This window comes from Colius striatus, chromosome 5 (assembly GCF_028858725.1).
Source record: "Colius striatus isolate bColStr4 chromosome 5, bColStr4.1.hap1, whole genome shotgun sequence".
NCBI lineage: Eukaryota > Metazoa > Chordata > Aves > Coliiformes > Coliidae > Colius > Colius striatus.
Window position 1 is genome coordinate 50,326,145 of NC_084763.1, and position 22,506 is coordinate 50,348,650.

The 22,506-nt window shown below is 46.6% G+C and overlaps 1 protein-coding gene across 1 annotated transcript; it reads right to left on the reverse strand.

Moving 5' to 3' along the window:
- Positions 1 to 5,981: 5,981 nt before the first annotated feature.
- Positions 5,982 to 21,277, reverse strand: LOC104549603 (uncharacterized). Its single transcript, XM_061996872.1, has 7 exons — positions 21,217 to 21,277; positions 17,842 to 17,951; positions 15,690 to 15,843; positions 13,892 to 14,052; positions 12,240 to 12,443; positions 11,955 to 12,136; positions 5,982 to 11,728 (listed from the first exon to the last, which is right to left on the reverse strand). Exons 2-7 carry the CDS (start codon positions 17,900 to 17,902, stop codon positions 6,170 to 6,172), a joined length of 6,321 nt encoding a protein of 2,106 aa, XP_061852856.1. The 5' UTR covers positions 17,903 to 17,951; positions 21,217 to 21,277; the 3' UTR covers positions 5,982 to 6,169.
- Between the last annotated feature and the right edge of the window lie 1,229 nt (positions 21,278 to 22,506).

A 22,506-nucleotide genomic window follows, 5' to 3' on the forward strand; every position in this document is an offset into this window, starting at 1 on the left:
AATGATGGTTCAGCACAGCAGCCTCTTCTTCATATTCTTACTATTGAAAAAAAAAAACCCTAAACCAAACACCACCTGGATTAAATCATCCTCCTCTCCTGTATGAGAAATGTAAAGCTGTCTTTCTAAACCAGTCCCTTGGCTCATCAGTTGTCATTCACATTGCAAACATGGATTGTCCTGGATTCCTACAGCTATCAGGCTGCTCCAGCCTGAGTCCCTCACAGGATCACAAGTCCTGACAGCAAACCTGCTCTGGCATGGGCTCCTCTCCCCATGGGCTCCCAGGTCCTGCCAGGAACTGGCTCCAGTGTTGGCTTCCCATGGAGTCACAGCCTCCTTCAGGCATCCACCCTCTCTGGCGTGGGCTCCTCCAAGTGGATCTCTGCTCCCCCATGGCCTCCATGGACTGCAAGGGCACAGCTGCCTCAATATGGGCTGTACCGCAGGGGAATCTTTCTTTCAGAGCCTGAGCACCTCCTCCCTCTCCTTCTCTACTGACCTTGGTGTCTGCAGAGATGTTGCTCTCACATTCTCACTCCCTGTTACTGCTGCAGTTTAGCACCTGCCCAGCACCTTCTTCCCCTTCTCAAATACATTAAGCACAGAGGCATTACCTCAATCACTAATTGGCTGGGCTTTGGTCAGCTGTGGGTCCATCTTAGAATTAACTGACTCTAGCCCTATTAGCTACAGGGGAAGCCTCTGGCAGCTCTTTGTTTAAAGAAGCCCCTCCTGTAGACCCCCACTACCAAAACCTGGCCCAGACAAAACCACTACAAACTTCCAGAATTGCCTTACTCCTACTAAGTGTCATGAAATTTGTCTCTTTGGGCTCTTCTTTCAGAAGTGTGGGGTAGGTCTCCCCTTAGAGCGTGAAGGGTGGTCAAAAGTGATATAAAGAGCAAGAGGGGGATCAGTCATGGGCTTCTGAATTGATCACTTTTTCACAAGGCTCTATGTAGTGTGGTGGTGTCAAATGTTTGCAAATATTTGGACTGATAAAGATGATTATATCTACCTGCAAATGGATTTCACAGAATCACAGCAAGACTGAGGTTAGGTGGGACCTCCAGAGGTCATCTGAACTAACTCCCTGCTCAAGCCAGGACTCCTAGAACCTGTTGCCCAGGGCTATGAACAAAAGGCTTTTGAACATCTCCAAGGATATTAGGAGGCTAATATCCATCTCCAAGGCTGGATATGTGGAGGAATTTCTTTACTGAAAGGGTTGTCAGGCATTGGAACGGGCTGCCCAGGTCGGTGCTGGAGTCACCGTCCCTGGAGGGGTTTAAGAGATGGGTGGATGTTTCACTTAGGGAAATGGTCTAGTGGTTGATAGGGCTGGGACAAAGGCTGGACTCGATCTTAAAAGTCTCTTCCAGCTGGAAAGATTCTATGATTCTGTAAGGATGGAGTCTCTGGCAACCTGTGCCAGTGCTCAGCCACACTGACAATGAAACATTCTTTCCAGATGCCCAGAGGGAGCCTCCCATGTTTCAATCTGTTCCTGTTGCCTCTGGTCCTGTTGTTGGGCACCACTGAAAAAAGCCTGTCTTCACTCTCTTTGCACCCTCCCTTCAGATATTTATACACATTAATGAGATCCCCCTGAGCCTTTTCTTCTCTAGGTTTAACAGTCCCACCTGCCTTAGCCTTTCCACATATGTGTAGTGCTCCAGTTCCTTAATCATCCCAATACCCTTGAATATCTGGAGAACTTTGCTGTAGCTCTTCAAGGATCCTGAAATCTGTATGTCTTGTTTTGTTAGTAATGCTGCCAAGCCTTATAACTGTCTCTGAGGTCACAGGTGCAAACACTTAAGTCAGTACTACTTTCCACTAGCATCACAGGAACAGCCTATCAAATAAGATACCTGTCAACTACATTAATTAAAACATTTCTATGGATCCCTTCAGGATACAACATTTGTATTCAAGATACGAGTGAAGGAAGCCATTATCAGCAACATTGTCACTATTGACTGAATACCTACTTCTGTGTTATCTGAAGGAGAAAATGCAGCTTGGCTTCATAAGATCTTGGGGTTTGGCTGCCTGGGCTCAGGGCCAAGGTAGCTCATCTGGGACCATGGGGAGAGCCTATGTGGGAAGGCCATGGCCACAGCCAGCCCTGGTCTTGGGGAAATACTTCTAAACTGAGGCTCTAGCTCCTGGCCTCTTCCAGATTTAGGGCCACTTCTGCATCGTGGTCTTGCCACAGCTTGGCTGTGAGCCCTGACCTGGGTGCAGCTCACATCTGCAGGCTGACAGGCATGTTGTCAGGCATTACATGATCCAGGCAAGATGAGAGACAGACATTGGTTTACTTGCAAGAAAATGAAGTTGCTAGTTCAGCCTGCAAGCTCCTTTAACACAACAGAGGTATGTTTTGATGAATTGCCCGAGGCACAAAACAAAAAATGCATCCATGAGCACATTTTCCAAAGCAACGTTAGGGCTCTTTGCCATTAATTCTGTATTTATGTTGTTGCTGTTTAGAACATATCTGACTAATTGCATTTATGGTTGTACTCAGAGATGGGGAGACAGATGTTTTAGCAGTTTGGCTAGATGTTATATCACTTCAGGCTCTGACTGGAAAAATTAATAGTTTTCCAAGTACTGTGCCAGAGCCATGATGACCTTATTAGTGAATATGCATCCTGCTAATGGGATCCTTCCTCTGATAACAGGATTGATAGTTTGGAGTCTGAGAGCACAAAATCTTTAAAAATACACCCATGCAATGAGATTAATTGCAAAGACCAAACAACATTGTCACTAAAAGCCTTCTGTTAAACACAGATACAGGGTTTGGGGTTTTTTTTCCACAAGTAATTTATCTAATTACAATTCAGATTTTGAGCAGAACATCATTTTTCAGGAGGAAATGACAGTTACAGCTTTCTCAAACAATTACATTTGACAGCAGCCAATGAAGAAAAAAACCTTTTAAACTAATTCAGAGGCATAAGCAAGAACTTCAAGGTCCTGTTCATGTGTTCCAGTTATGATGTTTGGTAGTACAGAACAGCACTCAAGACTTTGTCACTGCTCCTACGGAGCTGTGGGCTGCTTCTGTGTTTTTGCAGTCTGTTTGGTTTCTCATAGGTAACTTTTCCTTCTCCTCCAGCTGGCTGCTGCTTTCAGGACATCAAACAGATCTCTGAGCTAATGTGTCATCTGTGTGGGTTTTCCAGGCTACTTTTCTGGTCATATATCCCACATATTTGTCAGACACAAATGAAAGAGTAGTCAGTACTCTGCCATTGCTATCTTACGCTGCATTATAAACTGCTGCTGTCAGAATAGTCAAGTCTAATGTTCTGGCTGCTGAAACTCTTTGCCAGGGCATTTTTCAAGATTGAGTTTCTCACTATACTTTTGGGCACTGGCAATGGTCTTGTTTTTATTCACATATTCTGGCCTCGGGGACATTTACGGCAGATTCACAGAAGGAGTCAAACACGTAGAAGACATCAGCTCCTTCAGCAATACCTCAGAACACAAGCACTATCAACAGATTCTGAAAATCCATGTCACAGTAAGAGGAGAACAGTGATTGCTTGGGCAAGAGAAAGCCAAAGAGCACACTGCAGCCAGTCAAAGTTGGTGATTCAGCCTCACAGAATTAGATTTGTCTTTATCAAGACTAAAATCAATAGGTTGAATTACAACTGCTCAATGCAAAGATGTATGAGAGATTCTCACATCTACTTGACAATAAAGCTTGTTTGCCCACATTCAACAGGAGACAGGGATAGAAGCTCTGGAGTAGTGTTTTTCATGACCGTATCAAGCTCTGGGACCCCTCCTTCTCCTCCATTTCCCAAAATCATCTCCATTTCTGCTTCCATCAGCTCACCACCTGAGAACTTGCATTGCAGAATATCTCTGCTCCTTTGAGCAGAGCCTCTGGCTGATGACTCTAGGGGTGAAACAGGAAAATTGGGAGCTCATCTTGAGCTGCTTCTTTTGCCAAACCATAGGCTTCCCAATGGCCTTCTGTTTAGGAGAATAAGGATCATTTTCTTTCTACTATCTTGCTGCTGTCCTAGATAAGAAGCCATAGCTGCCCTTGCTTTGAACTTTGACAGTTTGTCCTGGGATGATGAGCCTCCTCTGGGATGATGAGCCTTCTCACACCTTCTACATCTGCTGCTTTGCCAGGAGTTGACATAGATGGCTTTTGCACAGCTCAGTTAACACTTGTGTAGCAGCAGCAGTTGAGCACTACCGGACTGTCTCCTCAAAGGGACATGTTCCTTTGGCTCAGGTGTCATGCTGAGTTCCCAGCACTGTGTATATCTCCTAAGCACCAAAACCACGTTGACCTTCCTAAAGTCCACGTGAAACCTCTGACTCTGCCTCTTTCTTTGCAGACAAAGGGGACTGCAGAAGATCAAGGCTTTTTTCTACTCCTCTCCAGAGCACTTGCCACATTCTTGTGGAATTGTTGCCATGTTTTGCTGCTGTCCAGTACAGCCTCGTTCTCTGGAAAGGTATAAAATGTATTTTAAAAGTAGAAATGTGTACATCTTATATTTACCCATGTATAGAGACACAGCAAACCTAGAAGCTTACACAGTGTGGTACCTCACATGGGCAATAGGTAATACACCCACTCATGGCAGGAAAGGTGACATGTAGCCAGTTCTCTCTTCTCTCTCTCTCTCTCCCTCCCTTATGGAAGAGATTCTCTCACCCTTTCCTCATGGAAGTGTTGTTACAGTCCCTTAATCATCTTCATGGGCCTCCTTTGGACTCTTTCCAGTGTGCCCATGTCTCTGTTGTTACTGAGGAGGCAAGAACTAGACACTGCACTCCAGGCATAGCCTCAGCAACACTGCATAACATTCAGGCAAAATGTGTGCTGTTCTGCAGGTGGGATGCATTCATTACTGACACAAACCTTATTTCAGGTGCTCAGGCTGACACAGGGCAATGTTTGCGCTATTGCTGCCTCTGGCGAGTTGGGCAGATGGTGCAGTGCTGAAATAGGCAGCTGAGGCAGTGGGAGATTCCGCTTCCTTCCATTACAGCCTTGCAGCACTACGGACAGCAACTCTGCTCCTCCTTCCGTTTACTTTCCTAGTGCACAGCGATTCTTGCGGCCAATGGCTGTTAACAACAACTGGTCTTGGCACCACACTTTCTGGCTGCAGCACCAGAGCTACGAGGAGAGGCTGAGCTAACTGGGCTTGCTCAGCCCGGGGACCGACGGTTTCAGAGGGACCTCATAGTCCACGAATACTCCATGCACTGGAGAATATAACCAGAGCTGCAAGGGCCATCTTTGGGTGAATGATAATTCTATAAAAACGGGGAAAGATACAAGAAATTATTTCCATATCAAAACATCAGCTTCCTTCAGTGTCTTTGGGTAAAAGTCTGTGTTTTCTCACTGAAGAAAAATAAGGGCTGGTGTAAGGATTAGGAAAAGTTGAACTAGAGAGAAAAACTAGAGTAAAAAAATTTAAAACCACTAAGACACAATTTAGATCTTTGTTTTTAAACCTGTTTAAACTGTTCCTGTTAACTTGCACTTTCATAAAACATGGTCAATTAATAAAGGAAAAACAGTTGCTTTAGTGTATGCTTTGCAACTGATATATTTTTAATACTTTTGCAGACATAGGAATAAATGTGTTTCTTTGTGAGAAGAAACCTTTCACATTCACCATATCTACAAGTCTTTCAAAACATGCCCCTATTTATACATAATTCAGTATATTAAAATAAAAGATAATACATTAAGAACACAGTAATGACAAACACAGTGATAGTCCCAAGCTGCTCCCCATGGACATTCATCATTTCAAATTGCAAACTTACCATTTTAATTAAAAACTTCATATGGTACATCAATTGCAATGACCATGGAAGATACAAATTTACCAAATGAAAAAAGAAAATGGATTAACCTACCTATTTCCACTTTATAGAAGTAAAAAAAAGAAGGTAAAACATGTTGCAAGGAACAAGTCAAATAATTGACTAAAATTAATACAGCTAGTACAACGGCAGAATAACCTGCTGTGGGGATTTCTGGATCAATGAACAAGAGCACGTTAAGCATCACCAGATGTCCTACCCTGCACACTCTGAGGTGCTACAAAGGATTCAGGTATCTTGAAAGTTACACAGTTCCTGGGTGAGAAGACTCCTATAGCCAGCTCCCATTTTCTGCACCCTCAACCACAGTGCTTTTGTTCTCAACGCTTCTATTTGCATCGCTTGTTTCCTCTAAAACCACTACTAAACTCGACAGAGTTGTGTGAGGATCAAGCAGTTTCAGAAGAGGTATGTCCACCTTTCTCTCTTGGAAGACACGGTTCTGAATTGTCATAGCTAACATAGAGTCTACGCCCAGCAATGACAGCGGCGTATTCATCGTCAGCTCATCCGCGCTCTGGCCGGTGAGGTCACTCACCAGCGACGTGATGTAGTCTTCAGATTTGATTAAGGCACTATCCTGGCCTGGAGCTGACTCAGAGACTTCAAGCTTGTTCCTGAATTCTTCTGACATGAGGGAGATGAAGCGACTTTTGAGGGAAGTAATCCGAGAAAAGACGTGATGCAACAAAGCTTGAAAGTTCAGCTTGATGACGGCTTGCTGCGGGTTGTTCCGAAGCAAGCTCTTCCTGAGGTACTCGTGGATTTCATGCACCTGCAGAACCTCTATGCCCTTAAATCCCAGAATGTTCTGAATATGGCTTTGATTGAGCAGCACGCCGAGGTTCAAAGCACCCCAGTTAATGGACTGGCCTGAAAGCCCACAGTTCCTCCTGTAGAGGCAGAAGGCATCCAGGAAAGAGTTTGCAGCTGCGTAGTTTGCCTGGGTGGAATTCCCCAGAAAGGATGTAACAGAGGAGTAGCACACAAAGTAGTCAAGCTGCTGGCCTCTGGTAGCCCAATGAAGATTTAGGGTCCCTGCTACCTTGGGGCTCAGCACTTTCTGAAAGTCAGCCAGGGTCAGGACTTCAAGGTGGCCGTCGTGTAAAACGACGGCGCTCTGAAATACACCTTTGACTGGAGTCCCGGCAAAGACGGTCGCGATGGACTGGAAAGCTTTCTCCACGGCGCTGCTCAAAGTCACATCACACTGCACAAACGCCACCTTGCAGCCTTTGTGCTGCTGCTGCAAAGCCTTCAGCTCTCCTTGCTTCTCACTGCTTGGGTTGCTCCGGGAGAGTATTGCAATGCACCCTCCTCCATTCTCGGCTATGAATTTCACCGTTTCAAAGCCCAGCCCAGTGAGCCCCCCGACTACCACGTAAACAGCGTGCTGCTTGAACAGCTGCTTCTGGGCTTCGTACAGCGGGATGTCTGACAGCACGGGGGTGTCTCTCTGCCTCCTCAGGACAGCAAGCGGGACAGACTGGCAGCTGAAATAGGACAACACACAGTTCATCCTTTCAAAGCTGCCCCTCTGCTGAAACACAGAACCTGGCAGCCGTCGAAATGGTTTCATATCCATGGAACTGACCCACGCCTGCACGGCCTTTTGCAGTTGCTTCAGAGGGGCTTTCTGGAAAATGCTGGCAAGCGTAAGCACATGGAAGCTGATGTTTTCATGATCAATTCCACCGACAGCCTGCAGACACGTGGGCTGTCGATTGCCACACACTATCACCACATCTCGGAGAAAGTGCATGTGGGACAGATCCTCCGGAGACAGTCTGTTTACTGGGGGAAGAACCACAAGGGCATGGCACATGTTTATATACTGCAGCTTCTCTGGCGTGGGCCTGGCAAGCACTGTTCTCCAGCCCATCTCTTCTGCTGCCACACAAAGGACGTGGCACAAAACTGACGACGGCTCTGTAGAAATGACACCCAGTGTTCTGCCACGTTTCCCCTTGGGTAACCGCTGAGTGAAGATCTCCCACGCCATGATAAAGTAGGACACACAAGGCACATTCTGAAAGCACGGGAACTTCTTTACCTTGAAACACACTGCTCCTGGAATCCAAACTCGGGATGATGCAGCAGCTGGGTAGCAGGAAGCCACGTGATCTCCCACTTGAAGCCTCTTCACGGCACTGCCTGTGGCTGTAACCGTGCCACTGAAATCGAGAGCTAAAAGTCCGTGCTTGTCTACTACTTGTGAATTCCAATACAGTGTGTTCCCAAAGCTGCGACTAGAAACACTGATGGGAAAATAATCTTCTGAGTGGAGACATATTTTATCCACTTGAATTTCCACGCCGTGTGCGTCAAGCTGAGGAGCAGTGCTGCTGCACAATTCCGCAGACAAGTCTTTGGCTGTGTACGGATCAGACGTGTACAAAGCGAAGGCTTCTGACTGCTGGGCAGCTCTTACGGCCTGGCCATATTCTGCATCGACAAAAGGTGTGCGGCAGACTTCAGCCACGTAAGTTCTTCCTTGGCTGATGCAAAGCTCTGGGTAGTCCTCACCTTTGTATTTGACAAGAACGTCTGCCAGCACTGAGATGTCCAGCGAACTGCAAGAGCTCAGGTCAATTATCTGAAATGTGATTTCTGGAACCTCAAGGACACAAGTTCTGGTCATGCCATACAATGCAAAGCCACAGCTCACGTGGTCGACGTACCTTTCTGATGTCCTGTAGGTGATCACTCGGACTGAGCAGTGGGACCTTTTCTCCCTCAGTGCCACAATAACTTGGCGATAGGCTTCACAACACTTTGCCAATTGGTCTACCCCTTGGCTTGGGACATCTTCGTTTAACTTTTGAATTCCCCACAGGAACAGAATTTCATCATAATCCTCAACCTCTGCTCTCATTTGCTTCACAGTGGGGCTTTCCAAGAGCCTTTCCCACTCTTCATACTTAACGTATCTCGAATCAGGATGCAAATACTTTTTCAGCCGCTCTGCTACCCCAAATTGGTCAGCAAACACCAGCACTCTGGGCATAGCCCCCACATGTCCAGTCGCCTGTGAAACACAGACTTCTTTCCACTTGCTCTCAAACATGAGCTCATTCTCTCGGGAAGACGCTTGCTTCATGAAAGTGATGGCCACGCGCTTCAGCTCAGCCAAAACAGTGCCACGCTTGTCCATGAAGCACCCACAGACCTCTAGGCAGTTCCCAAAGGCCTTGCTCGTTCTCATATAGATCATCATTTCTTCCTCCAGCGGTCGGAGCACCACCAGGCTGCCTATCCCTGAGGGAAAGCCCGCTCGGCACTGGAGCGTCTTTGACGTCATGACAGCGGTCATCTGCAGAAAGCAGTCGAGCAGCACTGGGTGGATACAGTAGTTGTACATCTCTCGGGCGGTCTCCTTGTTCACCTTGATGCTTGTGATCGCTTCCTTTAGTTCCTGGCAATAATGCACATCGCTGAGCTGCCTGAAGACGGAGCCGTACTGGAAGCCAACCTGAGACAGCGCTTCATAAACCTCCTCTCTGCTAACCACCCCCCTGCATCTTTGAAAGATCTCTTGGAAGGAGATGGTGCTTTCTTCCACCACAGCCTCAGCCCCCTTGGTAACTTGGCCTGCGGCGTAAACTGCGTTGGAGGAAGAGAGGATCTCAAAGGCTGTCGCTGCTTTTTGCGCACTCAGCTTGATGCTCAAGACTTGGGAACTCTGCGTGAGAACACACGGCGCAGAAAAACTGACACTCATCTGGCAAGTGCTCAGGGGCACTTTAGGACTGGAGCCGCTCAGCACAGAGGCCAGACCAAGCTCCGCATACAAAGTACCAGGGACTAAAGCCACACCATTGTGCTTGTGCTCGTACAGGTACGATGTTGTGTCCTGGGACAGCAGGCAGCCAAACTCCGTGTTGTCGCTGCTCGTGCTGTAAAGCAAAAGGTGGCTGGAGCTGACGCCTCTTTGGTTTGCTTGCTGGTGGATATCCAGACAGGCCATCAGCTTCTTGCGGTCAAACTGATACCGAGGAATGGCCACAGGGATGCTCTGGTACCCATCATACAGGTGCTGCCAGCGCGGATTACATCCCAGTTCAAAGAGCTTTCCCACCAGGGTGAAGAGCGTCTGATACTCGGCATCAGTTTGCAAGGAAGAGAACACCTTGGTGCCTTTTCCAAGAGTCTCCTTGATGCTTCGCTGCAAAGCTCGCTGAGGACCTATTTCCACAAACACCACGTTTTCCCTGTCTCGAGCCACACTTTGGATGGCTTGAGTGAAAGCAACAGGCTCACGAGTGTGCCGTGCCCAGAACTTGCCCTCAGCAAAGTCACTTCCCAAAGCAGCCGCCCCTGTCAGCGTTGACACCACTTCCATTTCCCCCTGCTGTTTTTCTAAAGGCCGGATGCTCTCTTCCAACTCCCCAAGTATCGTGTCCATGCTGGGGCTGTGGTACGCAGCTGGCACGCTCAAGACGTGAAGGAAGATGTCTCTCTGGCTGAAAGCTTGAGCTAAATCTCTCCGCACAGCATCCACAGAGTCTGCACTCCCAGACAAGGTGCAGGAAACGGGGCTGTTGAAGGCTGCGATGCACACCTGTCCCGCATACGGATGCAGACGCTCAGCAACCTCTTGCACAGGGATGTTTCCGACCACCAGCATCCTGCCAGCAGCCGTCTTTGCCTGCAGACGGCTCCGGTGATAAATCACTTTGACCGCATCTGCCAGGGACAGGTACCCAGCACAATGAGCTGCGGCAACTTCCCCCACCGAGTGGCCAACAGCAGCGACTGCCTCAATGCCCCAGTGTCTCAGCAGGGAAGCCAAGGCAACCTGCAGGGTAAAGAGCAAGGGCTGGGCGAGCTGCGGATTCAGCAAATCCTGGGGGCTGTGAGCTCTCGCTGGCAGGAGGCTGATGGGAGCATGCTTCTGAAAAAGCGCTTCTATTGCCTTACACTTGTCTCTGAACACGGGCTCTGAGCTCAGCAGGGCCTCGCTGAAGCCCCGCAGCGGCACGCCGTTGCCACAGAACACAAACACCAGCTGCGGCTCCGCCTTTGACGTGGCCACGGTAGTGCTGGCTGCCGACAGAACCTCTCGCTGCAGGTGTTGGAGAGAATTGGTGACAAACGCCTTGCGGTACCGGTAGCTGGCGTGGCTTCTTCTGCAGGCCGATGTGTAGGCCAGGCTTGGGAGAGTCACCGAGTTCCCCGTGCTCAGCTCGGCAGCTGTGTCAGCCATGCTCAGCTGAAGGGACTTACTCGATGCTGCTGACAGCACAACTAATTCAAGAGGCCTCTTAAAGGCCGGAAGAGGCTCCAGCTGCTTCACCTGCCTGACTACCACGTGAGCATTGGTTCCTCCAAAGCCAAAGCAGTTGATGCCAGCTACTCTTCCGTACTCGCGGGACTCTTCCCAGGGCTCTACGGCCGTGGGAATTGCAAGGTTCAGTTTCTCTGTGTCGATGCTGCTCGTCTCCCTCGAGTAGTGCAAGGATGGAACGATCTTTCCGTGGTGCATCATCAGAAGCACTTTGATTAACCCCGCTGCTCCAGCAGCTGATTCTGTGTGGCCAATGTTTCCTTTCACTGAACCCACTTTCAGAATGGAAACTTGGGAAGACCTGTTTTTACAAATGACACTACCCAGGCTTTCAGCTTCCGTAGGGTCTCCAGCGGCAGTTCCTGTACCGTGGGCTTCAACGTACTGCACAGCTGACGGGTCGACATGCACCTCATAGACGCTGCGCAGTAGCTTCTCTTGCTCGATTCGAGATGGTCTTGTGATCGGAGTCATGGACCTGCCGTTCTGATTTACTGCACTGATGTTTATGACACCCCAGATTTTGCTGTAGTCTTCCTTTGCCTGTGTTGTGAAAAAGAAACAGTATCTTTAATAATATCACCTACAGGAGAAAACAAGACAACTCAACCAGGAACAGAGTATGCCATGAACTTCTAAATGCACCATCCCTTCCCCAAGGCAGGGGACGTGCACAAATGCACAATGCTCACCAAGTGCCTGCTTAATTTTAAGCTTGGATTGCTTAAGCTAGCAATCAAACTTTAGGCTGCTTCACAAGCAATCTTACCTTTTGCAGTGGCTTGAGGAAAACAACACCACAGCCTTCTCCCCTTCCATAGCCATCGGCCTTTTTGGAGAAGGGTTTGCTGACTCCCTCTGGAGAGATCATTTTTGCTTTGCTGAGGGATACAAAGGTGCGGGGGTCTATTATGCAGTTCACTCCACCACAGATTGCTGCCTCACAGTCTCCTGCAGTAAGACAGAAACATACTCATGTTGGTATGTCCAGCATGAGAGCAGCCCTAGCCATCTTCATTCGTTTCGTTGCCCAGCATCCCAGCAGCCCTGTTACCTGATTTAATTGCTCGCAAGGCGTAGTGCAGAGCAAAAAGAAAAGATGAACATGCAGTGTCAACAGCCAGTGATGGTCCAGTCAGATTAAAGGTGAATGACACCCTGTTAGCAGCAATGCTCATCGCTGTTCCCGTGCCGTCATAGTGATTTATTTCACTCACTGCTCTGCTTGTTACAATTTCATAGTCTCGATTCATGAGCCCTGTAAATATATCAAGTACATGTCGCGTTAACCTGAGCAAACAAGAAGGATCCTCAGCTCTAAAGCCGGCAGTGTGAGCTACTTTTCTGTTTTAATAGTAAACTACACGGCATCAGTGCTCCTATGGCAAAACTTACACAAACATCCCCAACACCTGAAACTTCTACCTGCACAGTAAATGATGGGTCTTCCCTGATGGTTTAGCTCGTGGTGTGATGCACGGAAGTTCTGTGTAGCCTGCTTAGACCCTCTAATCTCAGTCTGAGAGTGGTTGCTTTGGTTTTGCCATGCAAATAGATATTAAGAAATTACAATGAGAAAAGCAGGGATATAAATGTTCAGGACATTAGCTCCAGTTCCTTAGGTATTCTCTATCATTTTTTAACAATCTTAGAGCACAGATGAGGTGCCTGAGGACTGGAGAAAGGGCAATGTCACTCCAGTCCTCAAAAAAGGCAAGAAGGATGATCAAGGAAAACACAGGCCAATCAGCCTCACCTCCATCCCTAGAAAGGTGATGGAACAGCTCATCCTGGATGCCATTTCTAAGCATACAAAGGAAAAGATGGTTATCAAGGGGAGTCAACATGGATTCACCAAGGGGAAATCCTGCTTGACCAACCTGATAGCCTTCTATGAGAGTATAACTAGCTGGCAGATGAGGGGAAAGCAGTGAATGCCATTTACCTTGACTTCAGCAAGGCTTTTGACACCCATATATCCAAGTAGGAAGGCTCAGGCAATATGTGTTGGATGAGTGGACGGTGAGGTAGATCAAGAACTGGCTGAATGATAGAGCCCAGAGGGTGGTGATCAACAGCATCGAGTCGAGTTGGAGGCCTGTGGCCAGTGGAGTTCCACAAGAGTTGGTCCTGGGGCTACTAAAAAATCTTCATCAACGACCTGGATGAGGGGACAGAGTCACCCTCAACAAGTTCGCTGATGACACTAAACTGAGAGGACTGGCTGATTCACCAGAGTCTGTGCTGCCATTCAGTGGGGTCTTGACTGGTTTGAGAGTTGGGCAGGTACCAATGTTATCAGTTGGACGAGTGCACCTTGGTAGCCTACTAATATCTACATGAGGATCTCTGCTGATTCCAAAGGTCCTTAAGCCCCACAACGCTTTAACCAATGTTTTACTGGAAAACAGTGTAGGCCTCGCTTGAGAGTATCTTTCCTAAGAAGGGCTGGGTTGACGAGGCAGTTTAACAGTTTCCTGCTTCAACTTCAGTACCAAAAGACACCAAGGGAGCCCCCTAAAATACGGATGTGAATTACATACAACAAACCTCCAGAGTAGCCTAGCAATCCTTACCAAAAATAACTGGCACACAACAGTAGCCTTAGATCTCCAGTGCTAGATACACAGGTAAAGCTTATGAGGGAGTGCTCCAAGCTTTGTGAGATTCAAATGTACTTTCTTTGCCATGTTATTTTTGTCTTACCAATAAAAACCCCTGTTTTGGTGCCACTGACAGCTTCTACGGGGACTCCAGCATCCTCCAGGGCTTTGTACGTGCACTCTATCAATAACTTCTGCTGCGGATCCATGCGTTCAGCTTCTGTATTATTGATCCCAAACAGGTGGTTGTCAAATGAATTAAATCTAAAAGACACACGTACAAGATACAGACAACATGCATTTACTTCTACACTCAGAGTTAACACACATTTTTTGCAATTTCATGAAAAGCAAAGTAGTAACTTTAGGCCACAGCTCCCATTTATGAAATTCAGAAGAACATGGAACATTACAGTTGAAAAAGACCTTTAAGATCATCAAGTCCAAGCACTAACCTCACACTGCCAGACCCATCACTAAACTAAATCATATCCCTCAGCACCTCAGCTATGCGTCTTTTGAATATCTCTAGGGATGGTGACTCCACCACCACCCTGGGCAGCCTGTTGCAATGCTTAATAACCCTTTCAGTGAAAAAGTTCTTCCTAAAGTCCAAGCTAAACCTCCCCTGGCACAACTTGAACTCATTTCCTCCTGTGTGCCCTGTCATTCATTACTGGAGAGATCAACTCCCACCTCACTACAACTCGTCTTCAGGTAGTTGTGTCTCCTCTCAGCCTCCTCTTCTCTAGGCTAAACATCGCCAGCTCCCTCAGATGCTTCTCATAAAGGCCTGTTCTCCAGACCCTTCACCAGCTTTGTTGCCTGTCTCTGGATTCACGCCAGCACCTCAATGTCTTTCTTGTAGTGAAGGGCCCAGAACTGAACACAGTATTCTAGGTGCAGCCCCACTGGTGCTGAGTAGAAGGGGACAATCACTTCCCTGGTCCTGCTGATCACAATATTTCTGATACAAGCCAGGATGCCATTGGCATGCTTGGCCACCTGGGCACACTGCTGGCTCATGTTCAGCTGGCTGCTGATTAACACCTCCAGGTCCTTTTCTGCTGGACAGCTTTCCAGCCACTCTGTATAAAGCCTGTAGCATTGCCTGGGTCTGTTGTGATACAAGTGCAGGACCTGATGCTTGGCCTTGTTGAACCTCGTGTAATTGTCTCAGCCCATTGTTCCAGCCTGTCCAGGGCCCTCTGAAGTGCCTTCCTGCACTCAAGGAAATCTACATACCAGCACAGCTTCAAGTCATCTGCAAAATTCCTAAGGTTGCACTCAATTCCCTAATCCACATCATTGATAAAGATGTTAAACAGGATAGGCCCCAGCACCAAGTCCTGGGGAACACCACTGGTGACCAGCCATCAGCTGGATTTAACTCCATTCACTGTGACTCTCTGGGCTTGTCATCCAGTCAGTTTTCGACCCATCTCAGAGCAGGCCCATCCAAGCCACAGCCAGTTAGTTTCTCCAGCAGGATGCTGTGGGAGAATGTGTCAAAGACCTTACTGAAGCCTTCACCTCATCCACTAAGCGGGTCATCTTGTCATAGAAAGACATCAGGTTGGTCAAACAGGACTTGCCCTTCATAAAGCCATACTGACTGAAGAAAATGTTTCTAGTCCACACTACTCAAATGAAGCACAAGATCTCCTTCTTTACTATCTAGCAAAAGCAGACTTCTTTACTTTGTCTCTACATTGTCTCACCTGCAACTGAATTACTTCTCCCCAGAAGCACAAGATTCGGTCTTGAGGTCCAGCAAAGCTGGCCAACCTTCAGGCTGAAGCTGGAGGAATTTTAAATGTGGCTTGCACCCCCTGAAAGGCTGGACATGTTTGGCTAAATACCAAAAATAAAAAAGTGCCCACACACGGTAACAGACTCACTCATTAAGAAGAGCAGCTCGTGTTGTACATATCTTTCCTGGCTTGTTATCATCTTGATCATACCAATCTCTGGCATTAAATCTCTCAGGGGGAATTTCTACTGTGCAGTTTTTGCCTTCCTCCAGGACCTTCCAGAAGTTGTCAATTCCATCACCTGTTGTACAGAGGTTTTAAAGTCGATTAAATCATGTGCTCCCCCTCCCCACACCGACTCAGAAATGCTCTCAGTTACAGAGAATTCCCACATAGACATCTCGAGTGCTCAAGTAGCATCACCAGAGAAAGAAATGATCATGTTTTGGTGAGAGGAAAAAGGAAAGGCATGAATGATCCTTTCACTGCTTGCCTCAGAGCAGTAAAAGCCACAAAAATCCTTGATCTTTTGTTGTTCCCATTTCCCTACCATGTTACTGCTTTTATGACATATACACATCATGTCTTTAATGACTACACAGGTACGATGAATTTTTTCTGTATCTGTACAGCACCACTCCTCAGGCAGCGACACCAGTAGCAAAAGTTAATCTCTGAACATTAACTTGTTGGAGACAGAGCGAGTTTACAAATACCAGGAAAATGCCATGGGCATCCTTTCTCCCTAACACTAGAAGGGCATCTAAATGGAACAGAAAAGGATATTCAGTGCTGAGAGAGCCTAACATCTCACTAGTGGATTATGGGGGACGCTGTCCTTACTGGTTGAGATCCAGAGCTCCAGCTCCACACACTGAGGATATGTCTATACCTTCTTGTTCTTAGCCCAGAAACCAACTAACATGGCGACCACACAGTAGTGCACATTTCTTCTCCTCCCACCTTCCACTTTCCCTAAGGCACACAGTGGCTGCACCCACACTCACTCCAGACATAGTCTCTTGCAGGTGCTACCCTGTAGCATGCCCAAGCACTGACTGGGAGTGCTCCACGGGCCCAGGCCAGCGCTGGGCCAGGGCCCGAGCAAGCAGTCAGTAACAGCGATCGTGGGACAGTGCTCCCACTGACACCCTCTCATCATCACAGACACAACATCTCCAAAGAGATTCCCTTCATTGGCATGTTTGGACCAACAAATGGCTTGCACCAAATTAGTACTTAATGCTCAGGCAAGAGACTGCTGCTACGTATTTACTGTCAGTTTACTAGATTCAGAAGCATCTAGGTTTGCTCACAGTTAGCTATGGACACACACTTCTCTCTGTACAACATGTACCTACTGAATCTTGGACATACTGAAGCCAGGAACTGAAATATGCTGAGGGCAAGAAAGAAAACAAGGAAAGAGAGAGACTAGTATGGTCACCTCTAGGGCTTAATGTCAACTTGCAAGGACAGAATTGTATTCTGCTCCATGGATTACTTCAGGACTATTTAAACCTGTATCTAATCTAAAGAGTATGGACAGTATCAAAGCAGCACTCAGAACTTGGAAATCTCTCACTGCTACCTAAACATCTCCAGCCATCTAATCTTAGTCAGACATCTCAGAATATAATGTCAACTGTCACTTTCATAGGGCCCAAGTGTAACCGAGACTGTAAATTTGACACTACTGTAATACAGGCTCTGTAGGAAATATCGGTTCTTTACTCAAGTCAGCCTCCCATCTTGTACAAGGGGCTATATTTAGGTCTATGTTTGTGAGAGGCAGAACCTGACTACAGACAGCTGTATTTATCTAGCTCTGCTCTCTTCTGGGACCTTTCCAAGTGAGTACTGTAATAAAGCAGAAAGATTCCTGTTAGCAAGACCCAAGCTATTTCTATTAGGGGCAGGGCTGGTGATACTGACAGGCCCTCCATCTGTCCTGTCCCTACGGGTACACAGTCCTGCAGCAATGCACCGTCACCCAGCCAGTGCATTCAGAGAGCTCAAACCCTCCCAGACCCACCCACTTCACTGGTGTGAGGTTCATGTCTGCAGCTCAATGCCCTGCCTACAGACAGCACTGCAGGTCTGTCTCTCAGGGGACAAATTGCAATCAAGGGGTTTCCACCACAGAGGGTCCTTTTAAAAAGATCCTTCAAGTAGCAAAGCCATGAATTGTACAGAAGTAAGGGAGGAATGTATTGTTTTGCTCCACCTCAACATTAATCAGTGACTCTGCTTTTGTGTGTTCACTCAGCAGCCCACCCTGCTTTTACCCAAAACTTACCTCCAGGGAAATTGCATCCTATCCCCACAATTGCAATTTCATCTCCAGTCTCCATCTTCATCTCCAGGGCTGTGCAATACAGGTCTAAGTGTTAGCTCAAACAATTGTGCCTTTAGAATTAAGTAAATTTAAAATTAAAAGGTGAACTTTCCACAAACACATGCACTTGTTCATAGCTTCATTGATTTGTTTTCCACTGTGATGAGAAATGCCACTCCCTACAGGTGACCAGAGCTGTGTGATGTTTTCCTTGTTGTCTCTGCTTTCAGAGGAATATCTCTAATCCTCAGACTCCCCTGTTCACAGACACTTCCTTTTACTATTAACCTCTGCTACTCCTGACACCGGCTGATCCGCTCCTGAGCCTCTCCCAGATCGGTCCTGCTTTGCTCCTTGCAGACAGAAGTCACTTGCACATTGATCACAGCATATTCTCAGCTCTGTCATCTCTACCCTATTCACAAAGCAGATCTCCCAAACAGACTCTGCAAATTAACGCTTAAAAGCAGACCAAGGATCAGGCAACAGACAAGCAAAGAGCTGAAGGAGCAAAAATGCATCTTACATATGCTGGAAAAGTGCCTGGGAAGGAAAACCTTATTCATAGCTCTGCTTTGATGGATCCCTGGGCTGCTGAGCTTTACTCTAAACCAGCTTCCTCTGCAGTCCGAGTTTAACCCCCACTGACCATACTCTGAGCCAACAATTCTCAGAGGTTTGCTTTGAAACATGAAATTTAAAACAACTGCTCAGATTCACACTTTGAAAAATCTGCTTCATGGTCCCATTAACTAAGACAGAGAAAGTTAAAGGGCCACTGAGCAAAAACAGAGACCAGCATCTGGCTTTCTAGAAGTACCTTCTGTTTCACCAATAATACTAATTCCAAAATGCTATAAAAAGAATTTCCTTTTAGATCTTTCAAAGCTGACTATGACTTCTGTGGTGTCTCTAGTTCATAGTTTAATTTCACTGCTAACCTTAAGCAGCAAAGCCCAACATAGATACACTTGTCACAAGGTCCTTTTAAGTATTGCTCCTCAGTTCATATCATAGAAAAATAAGGACCTTCTGATTCTCACATGTCTTTGGCATCTATAGAATTACCCAGTGAGCTATGAAACTCTTACCTTATATCATCCCAGTAGGGTGCACTAATGGGTTGAGGCCGTGGAAGCTGTTTATATAGGATCCTGTGAGGTTTCTCATTCAAATACATATGCTAAACTGGGATGGAAATGTTAACGCCTTTCAAAGGGAAGAAAGCAATGACTCATGTGATTAATCAGTGGCCCTGACTTAAGTTCAAAACTGCTTCCCTGGAGTAGTAAATTCTTTACGAAATTGGTTCTACAACAGGATAAGACTAACATCTCTGTCTTATCTACATCTGAATACTACATTATCTGCAATGTCATAAACTTACAATTGTCCAGTATGATAATTACAGACTTGACATCAAAGTCATATAAATAAGGGCTTCCTGAAAAGTTATTAAACTGAAAAACTGAGCAATGTTAAAACAATTTATGATTTCTTCGGACAGCTGTAGAAATGGTTCAAAGCATAAAATGAAACTGCATTTCTTGATAACTTACATCATAGAAAATTAGCCTAAAAAATCATGATCTAATCTTCAGCACCCACACATTTTCCTGAATGACAAAGAAAAAAAACCCCAAACACTCACAAGAGAGGAACAAAAAAGCCCCCATGAGCCTCCAAAACTACTGAGAAGATCCCATTCTAAAACAGATATCAAGATGTTGCTCCAAATCAAAGCTTAGAGAAGATGAGTATTTGATCCTATTTTCCTCTAGGATGAATTACCTTTCTTTATACTTCAGCAAGTCACTCCCCATGAGGGTTACACTATCTTGTACATAGTTATAACTGAGAGGCCAACTACAAAGCTGAGAAAACAATACAGGTAATCACAGATGTTGGGAGACAAACAATCTTAGAATAACAGAATTAAGTTGGAAAATAAGATCATTGAGTCCAACCATTAACCTAGTACTGTTATATCCACCACTAAACCACATCCTTAGCACCACATCTACATATCTTTTAAACACCTCCATGGATGGTGACCTCACCATCTCCCTGGGCAGCCTGTCCTGTTGCATGACAACCCTTTCAGTGAGATGATTTTTTTTCTAACATCCAATCGAAACCTCTCCTGGCACAATCTGAGGCTATTTCATCTTGTCCTGTTGCTTGTAGCCTAGGAGAAAAGACTGACCCCCACCTCACTACAACCTCCTTTCAGGTAGCTGTAGAGAACAATCATGTCTCCCTTCAGCCTCCAATTCTCCAGGCTAAACAACTCCTGTTCCTTCAGGCACTTCTCGTAAGACTCATGCTCCAGACCCTTCACCATCTTTACTGTCCATGTCTGGACACACTCTAGCACCTTAGTGTCTTTCTTGTAGTGAGGGGCCCAAAACTGAACACAGTTTTTGAGATGTGGCCTCATCAGTGCCAAGTACAGGAAGACAATCACTTCCCTGGCCCTGCTGGTCACACTGACGCAAGCCACGATGCCATTGGCCTTCTTGTCCACCTGGGCACACTGCTGGCTCACGTTCAGCTGCTGTCAACCAACACCCCTGGGTCCTTTTCCACCAGGCAGCTTTCCAGCCACTCTGTCCCAAGCCTGTAGCATTGCCTGGGGTTGTTGCAGCCCAGCATTTGGCCTTGTTGAACCTCACGCAATTGGCCTTGGCCCATCGCTTCAGCCTGTCCAGGTCCCTCTGAAAAGCCTTGCTGCCCTGAAGTACATCTACACACCACCAAGCTTCGTGTCACCTGCAAAGTCACTGAGGGTGTACTCGATCCCCTCATCCAGATCATTGATAAAGATGTTAAACAGAACAGGCCCCAGCACCAAGCCCTGGGGAACACCACTGGTGACCAGCTGCCAACTGGATTTAACTTCATTCTCCACCCACTCTCTGGGCCCGGCCATCTACCTATCTTTTTATCCAGTGAATATTACACTCTGTGATAGGTTTGTGTGGAGGCACTTTTGCTTGGTAACAGAGGAAGAGGGCTGCAGTGGTGGCCCCTGTAAACAGTTCACGAAACTTCCCTCTGCTTTCAGGTGGACCCACCTCCTGCCTGAACAAGCAAATCTAGTGCCTCTGCCATCATTATTTAAGAAGGGATATATGTAAGATGCTTTTGTAGTGCGTAGGAGGAGGTGGAAGGGTGAGATAAAATCAAGGTGACTGTGTGTACCCTGCAGTCAGAGCAGGAGGAAGAAAGGAGGAGCGCCAGACTGGAGACCACTGTGCAGCACATGGCAAGACAGCAGCTGTGACTTACAGAGGGAGGAGTAGAGGGAAGTGGATCTTAAAGGGCTGGTGGTACCTTTCATCATCATCCTAATTTGTATTGCTTCCAGTTTGATATGTTTTCTGTTTGTTATGGTTTTGGTTAGCGGTGGATTAAGGTTCATTTTCTTCTCCAAGTCAAGCAGTGCCATCTGTTTTGCCCAGGACTGTAAGTGGCGAGTGAGCACTCCCTGTCCTCAGTGATTTCCAAAGGCCTTCAGTTACTTTTCTCTCCCTCATCCCATTGAGAGGGGGAGGAGGGAGCAAGCGGCTGCTCATGGTTCTTTGTTCTTGGCTGGGCCAAAACCATGACACACTCCTCCAAGCCATAGGCAGCCAGTTTCTCCAGGAGTAGACTGTGGGAAACAGTAACAAAGGCTTTACTAAAATCTAGGCAGACTTACAGCCCCTCTTGTAAATGGGCACCACATTTGCCAACTTTCAGTCAATGGAGACCCTCACAACCAAACAGGACTACTGATAAATGATGTAAAATGGCTTGGTGAGCACTTCCACCTTTTCCCTCAGTACCCTCGGGTAGATTCCATCCAATCCCATAGACCTGTGTGTATATAAATTGTTTGGCAGGTTGCTAACCATTTCCACTGGGATTATGGCAGCTTAATTCTTCTCCCCATCGTCTTCCAGCTCAGGGGGCTGGGTACCTGGAGAACAACTAGTCTTACTACTAATGACTGAAGCAAAGAAGATATTAAGTACCTCAGCCTTTTCCTTATCTTTTGCCATTGTTTTTCCCAGCACACAATAAAAGAGATTCTCCTTGACCTTTCTATTGTTGCTGATGTATTTACAGAAATAATTTTTATTGTCTTTTATTGTAGCTAGATTACATTCTAATTGGGCTTTGGCCCATCTAATTTTTTCCTTGTACAACCTCATAACATCCTCATAGTCCTCCTACTTCCTCCTCCTTCTTTGTCACCTGGCTTCCAGCCAAAGCTCTCTGTTCAGTCAGGCTAGTCTTCTTCCCTGCCGGCTCATCCTTCAGGACATGCAGACAACCTGCTCTTGTGCCTTTAAGATTTCCTTCTTGAAGAAATAATAGTATTCTGCTGTGCCAAAACTAATCACTCCTTTGGTCTGCCTGTCTGTTTAGGTTCTGTCCCACATCAATATACCATCCTCCCCAATAAGGAAGAATGGGTTTGTTTGTTCTCTTTTGTCTATTGATTTTTTTTATTCAATCCATTCACAACAACACAGGGCTATGAAATAGAATTATACAATTATACAATCATTGGAGTTGGAAGAGACCTTTAAATGTCATTTAGTCCCACCTTCCTGCAATAAACAGGGATATCTTTGA